Source organism: Alosa pseudoharengus, unplaced genomic scaffold (assembly GCF_046254945.1).
Source record: "Alosa pseudoharengus isolate Yale_2024_CS ecotype anadromous, Long Island Sound unplaced genomic scaffold, YU_APseudo_1.1 YU_APseudo_1.1_scf_18, whole genome shotgun sequence".
NCBI lineage: Eukaryota > Metazoa > Chordata > Actinopteri > Clupeiformes > Clupeidae > Alosa > Alosa pseudoharengus.
In genome coordinates, this window is record NW_027468650.1 from 3,902,523 (window position 1) to 3,909,275 (window position 6,753).

Consider the following 6,753-nt stretch of genomic DNA (forward strand, 5'->3'; position numbering starts at 1 on the left):
TCTGTGTCACATGTGCAGCTGCTCCTCTCTGAGACAAGCACATAATATAATTATTACACACATAATATAATTATTACACACGCCTTTATTACAGTCTTACACACATGTTTTTATTACAGTCTTACACACATGTTTTTATTACAGTCTTACACACATGTTTTTATTACAGTATTACAATCATGTATTTATTACATGCTAACGTGCTTCTCTGAAGTTAAACGCTCTGATGTCGGAGAGTCTGAAGTTCACACACACTCTCTGTCCGTGCACATGTACACTAACGTGCTTCTCGCTAGTTAAACGCTCGATTGTGAAAGAGCCTGATGCTCACACACACTCTCTCTCTGTCCGTGCCTGATGCTCACACACTCTCTCTGTCCGTGCACACATTCATTTTGTACATGATGCACTAATGTGCCTGTTAAACGCTCTGATGTGGGAGAGCCTGACGTTCACACGCTCTGTGACCGGGCCAGCACCTGCCCTGCTGCATCTCCCTGAGACGGGTCAGGTGGAACCGTTACGCGCGCTGCCGTGAGGCTGTGACCAGTCAAAGGTGGCGTAAGGTGACGGGCTCCAGGGTTAATCCCCTTATTCTCCCACACACACACACACACACACACACACACACACACACACACACACGAGAGCCGTCCAGGCAGCGCAGCACCACCTAATCTCTGCCCTTCCCTGGGAGCAAGGGCACGGCCCACGCCCGCGTGGGGAAACTCACCCCATCACCCCAGACACTGTGCCAGCGCCGAGGAGATCAGAGCAACGCAGCGTTGCACGCCCGCACGCCCGCACTGCACACCCAGCTGCTCCCGAGCCTGTCCTGTTCACGCTTTATCTTTCCACAACATGCGGGAGAGCCACAGTGTGTGTGTGTGTATGTGTGTGTGTATACTGTATATGTATGTATGTATATATGTATGTACTGTCTGTATGTATGTATGTGTATGTATATATATATATATATATATATATATTATATATATATATATATTATATATATATATATATACACACACACACACACACACATTATATATATATATATATATATATATATATATATATATTAGTGTGTGTGTATTAAGCGTGAAAAAATGAAATCAGGGTGGTGGACTGCTTTCATGAAGCATTTCCTCTTTTCAGTTGAAGGAGAAACACAATGTGCTCCGTGTTGTTCCGTTTAGTAATTTTATGAAGCGTGTGCGTTCGGTATGCTTATTAGGAGACCTGCCTCTCGTCTGTTCACTTATCTTATACTAGAGCTTATTATGCAAGCAGACAGGTCTCAGGCACATCCACAATGTCATTCATTTGACATCTTGGAACATCAGTGAACAGTCTTGCAGAAAGCTGAATGTTTTTCCACATCTAATTGATGAGGTGTTCAAGCCTCCATCTTGTGTCTTCTGTGTCATTCTCTGTAGGCTACATCAGAGATATCAGTGCATCAATTCCACACTCTCGCTTTGAAAACCAAAAGCACCTACATCTTAACAGTGGTGCGTTCAAATTCGAAAAAAACGTAGGCGAACAAGTTTCTGTTTGCCTTGAGTTTTTGACGAACATTTGCAAACACTCACAAACAGTCTGAGTAGGTACTTCACAGTAGTAGTGCAGTGGAGCTGGACGAAGATCAATTTTCAATTTAATTGTACTTATAGAGCGCCAAAACATTATGCATTTCTCATGGCGCTTTACAGAGTGTTAGACAATCAGAGAAAAGAAAAGAAAAGAAGGCCCATGGGTAACAGGGTCGAGGAAAAACTCCACGAAGGTAACAATACAATTACCCTTACAATGGAATGTTAACACCAAATCATTCAAATTTAACTGTTTAGAAAAAACATGTTCACCACAAACCTTCACCAATGTTTGCCGAATTTGAACGCACCTCCGGCTTCACGTTTTGCGAATCTCTATATATATTTTGTGTGTATATTTCCCTCAGATAGTCTGCTCCAGAGAGGTGCATGTTTGTTGACATTAGTGCATCTATTTTGGTCTTCCATTCCTGCCCGTTTTAGCCTGCACCAGCTGGCAGACTGTTGTTCAGTGCTATAGCCAGACAGACGTTCATCTCTACGTGGTTCTTAAATAGCAGCGCGCTCCTTGCCTCAGACGATCAGGGCCTCACACTCGTGCGCCTGCACATCACAGATTGCGGATTGGCCTTTGTTCTTAGAAAACATGTCACAGCTTAAAATACTCCTTTACTGGATGTTCCTATCTTGGCCACAAAGCTTAGGGATTGCTGAGAAAATGGCTTAAAGAAGAACAGGAGTTCTAGATCTGTTAGGCCAGGGATCTAAAAAGAAGAACATGAGTTCTACATCTGTTAGGCCAGGGATCTAAGTAAGTATAAGTATAAGTATATATACTCTTTTGATCCTGTGAGGGAAATTTGGTCTCTGCATTTATCCCAATCCGTGAATTAGTGAAACACACTCAGTACACAGTGAGGTGAAGCACACACTAATCCCGGCGCAGTGAGCTGCCTGCAACAACAGCGGCGCTCGGGGAGCAGTGAGGGGTTCGGTGCCTTGCTCAAGGACACTTCAGCCGTTCCTACAGGTCGGGGTTCGAACAGGCAACCCTCCCGTTACATGTCCGAAGCGCTAACCAGTAGGCCACGGCTGCCCCCTTAAAAGAAGAACAGGAGTTCTAGATCTGTTAGGCCAGGGATCTAAAAAGAAGAACAGGAGTTCTAGAACTGTTAGGCCAGGGATCTGAATCATTTTCTTTCTGTTTGAGAGACGTTGGCGACTCCGTGTAAACAAAAAGTAAACTGTCATACATTGTAGAATCAGGATTTCTAGTATGTGATGCACCAGGTTGACAATAGGACTATTAATAGAGTCTGTAGGATTAGTTGGTCTGAACGTAAACAAAGACTTACTTCAGATTTGCAGAGACCTGTATTATTGTAAAAATAGTCTCGTCTTAGACTCTTACCCAACACTCCCACAACTACCCGAAATGGCATTGCACATTATATAGAAATAGTAGTCCCATTTTTCGTATGTAGTCTTGAATTTCCCCTTGGGGATCAATAAAGTCTCTCTCTCTCTCTCTCTCTCTCTCTCTCTCTCTCTCTCTCTCTCTCTCTCTCTCTCTCTCTCTCTCTCTCTCTCTCTCTCTCTCTCTCTCTCTCTCTCTCTCTCTCTCTCTCTCTCTCTCTCTCTCTCTCTCTCTCTCTCTCTCTCTCTCTCACTCTCAAACTCGTAGTATTGAAAGAAGCCCAGAAGATTTGATGTGTCTTTGATGATAGCTGCCATTCTATTCTTTTTGACATCAATCTATATCAGTGTTTTTCAACCTTTTTTGTGCCACGGCACACTTTTGACACTTAAAATGTTCCACGGCACACTAACATCCTGTGTGAAGAAAAAATAAACATACCATAGCCTAAAATTTCAAATAATACACAGATATGGCCTTATTATGGCTTCTATGCAAGACCTGTTCAATAAAACAAGTGCCCTCTGTTTCATTTGTAGGTGACTATATGTACATGTAATTTAATTGTTGTTATGAACTGGATATGTTATGATTCTGTGAATACTGGATATGGGGCCCCCGTTGTACAATGCCTGTATACCACAAATAGTGCAATCATACAATCAATGAGAGCATTTGGTTACAAATTCTTTGATGCAACAGTTGCTTTTCTGGACCAGTGAGTGACATTTGGGTAATTTTCTGCGGCACACCTGATGATCTCTCACGGCACACTAGTGTGCCCCGGCACAGTGGTTGAAAAGCACTGATCTATATGAATGAATATATATGTATATATACACGTGGGTGTGGTTTAGTGTTGCTTTCTTCTGTGCTCTCATGACATCTCTGAGACAAACACACCTCAGTCCAACTGCATGTGTGTGGGATTAGCTGGGCAGGCGAGTGTGAGGTGGTGGGGGTGGGTGTCTGGTCTTAGCCACTTTCGATGACCTAGATCCAGCATTGATTTCTCACTTCCTCACTTGCTCTGCTCTCAGAAGGAAGAAGCCTTTAGCGAAATAGATGATATGGGTGCAGTTTAATTAACTTTTTTGTTTTTTTCCCTCAGAAGTAGTTACCTAGGTCTGACGTCTCAACAAAAATCTATGCTTTCTATTTATATTCTGCCTTGAACCAAGGAGCTAGGGACCAAAACAGATTAGATTTTGATGAATAACCGCAAAGACAAGTAAAGTCTCGTAGTGTCTCATAAATAAATGTTTCCTTTGTCCTATCATCGCTCACTGTATGGACAACCCTTCCATACCGAGATCAACCCTTCTGTCCAGCTTATTGTAACTTGGCAGACCAGCCTTTTATGGTACTTTTAAAAGCTTATCTGAGGGCTTGTCTGAGTCGCTTGGTTTGCTGTCTTATGACCAGACAATTGTGACACGTTGGGTTGGGTTGCCCTCTGTATGAGTCAGTTTGTGAGTGTGTGTGGGTGTGTCTATGTGGTAGTTATTTCTGATGAACTGCAAATTTGTGTGTGTGCGCGTTGTGTTTTTTTTTGAGTGTGTTAAATCACCCTAACTCTAAAAGGAGTCATCTTCACTATCATTACAATCTTAATTTATCCACCATGTTTAGTTACTTCCTCTGTCCTGTCCTCTTTGGCATCTTCCTGCGTGGTGAGGACTGCTCATAGTGTAGTGCAGCAGTGCCCTCTATGGTATCCAGCGGTACTGCATGCTGAAAGAATTGGACCCTGCTAGTGGGGCCACTGCAATTACAGGGTTACACGTGTCACCCGTCAATCAACAGATCTTATCTTTGTCCGCTATTTGTTTAGTTAAGAACTCTTTTACACGCCATTAATAAAACGGTGCGTTGCAGAACTGTAGCATACCCCCCCCCCCCCCCCCCCCCCCCCCGCCATAGTACAACAGCAAAATTATCACGCGTTCCCTCGTGTGTGTGTGTGTGTGTGTGTGTGTGTGTGTGTGTGTGTGTGTTTTGCGTTCCCTCATGTCTTCTCTTGTTTCTGCTCTGTTTATCAATCAGGCCAAGGAACTTCCCACCTACAAAGACAACGACTTCATCAACGATAGACAAAAGATCTACATTGACGAGGACAACAAGAAGATGTTCCTAGAGAAGCTAAGAAAAGATGTTGAGGTGAATGGAATGAATGGCAATCCTTGTGTGTGTGCGTGTGTGTGTGTGTCTCTGTGTGTGCGTGTGTGTGTGTGTGTGTGTGTGTGTGTGTGTGTGTGTGTGTGTGTGTGGTTTTGTCATGGTGAACTGATAACCATTAGTGAGTCAACATGAATGCACACGTTTGTGTGGCTTGTGGTTTTGGCAAGTCATTCAGTCAAAGGGATTGCGCAATTCCTCTTCCAGACAGGAAGTGTGGAGTGGAACTGAAGTTTGCCTTAAGTGTGTTCAAGTCAGCTAGTGTACATTGTTCCACCCATAGACTGTATATATAGAGTTCTATGGTTCCACCAGAGCAAACTGCTTCCAGGAAAAATAAAAACCAGCAGGAGAACAGTACTTAACCTTTCTTTTGAATATTTTATTGACAACTTTAGATACGTAAATGGGAAGCAGTTAATATGCTATATTAACATACTATTAAAAAACAAGCTCCTTTGAAAAGCACTTTTACTTCAATTCAAATATGTATATGAATTGTGCTATGGAAGTGAACTTGCCACGCTTCTTCCTCCCTTTGGCCAGTTCCTGGCCCAGCTGAAGCTGATGGACTACAGTCTGTTGGTGGGCATCCACGACGTGGAGCGCGCCGAGCTGGAGGAGGTGGACAGCGAGGACAACGAGGAGGGGGACGAGGGAGAGAGCGACGGCGGCGTGGGCACCCCACCGGACAGCCCGAGCAACACGCTGGACAGCAGCAAGCCGCTCTCGCCCGGCGAGTTTGATCCCACCATTGACGTCTACGCCATCAGGAGTCACGACGGTTAGTGGACACACACACACTACTCCACACCAACAACACAACACGTAGAACACGTTACATTCATGTAGCGCTTTTCTCAACACTTAAAGCGCTTCACATGGAAAGGGGGACCTCACTAACCACCACCAATGTGTAGCACCCACCTGGGTGATGCACGGCAGCCATTATGCACCAGAACGCTCACCACACACCAGCTTGAGGTGGAGAGTGAGGGAGTGAATGAGCCAATCACAGTGGGGGATGATTAGGGGGCCAGAATGAAATGAGCCACACACAAACACACACACACACACACACACACAAACACATACACACACACACACACACAGTTTGTTGTCTTTTGTGTTCCTGTGATGTCATCAGACTTCTAAAATGATGAGGATGTAAAATGAGTTAAGGACCTCTTGACTTAAAGGTGTAAACTTTAGTGAAGTAGATGAGTTCATCTCTTAGATGCTGGATTGTTCCTTCAGTGATTTTGTAGTTTAAACAGAATGTTTCCTTGTGAAAGGGATAAAACAGACAGCTGTCAATATCAGTGTTTGGCGTTTCCTTGTAGCAGCTCTAAGCCAAGTAATGCTGAAAATGCTGAAAAGTGGTTAGGCTGTTTGGGCCACTGTTTTCTAGTTACTACCAGATACGACGTTGCACACAGTCAAATAGTGTGTTAGTGTCACAGAGTTTAATTTACACACCGTGATCTAAAAACGACACTTTCCTCATCCCGCGCAGAGTGACTCATTTCTCAATAGAAAATGTCTTGAAAACCCTCTTTACCTCCCCAACAGCTGCCCCAAGGAAGGAAGTGTACTTCATGG

General features: G+C 43.9%; 1 protein-coding gene across 2 annotated transcripts in view; it reads left to right on the plus strand.

Moving 5' to 3' along the window:
• Nucleotides 1-6,753, plus strand: part of pip4k2aa (phosphatidylinositol-5-phosphate 4-kinase, type II, alpha a) — a gene marked incomplete at its 3' end in the record, with an annotated part of 23,568 nt that extends 16,815 nt beyond the window's left edge. For both annotated transcript variants that reach the window (XM_076290112.1, XM_076290114.1), the window contains 3 exon segments: nucleotides 5,020-5,133; nucleotides 5,698-5,935; nucleotides 6,724-6,753. In XM_076290112.1, coding sequence (XP_076146227.1) covers nucleotides 5,020-5,133; nucleotides 5,698-5,935; nucleotides 6,724-6,753 — 382 coding nt within the window.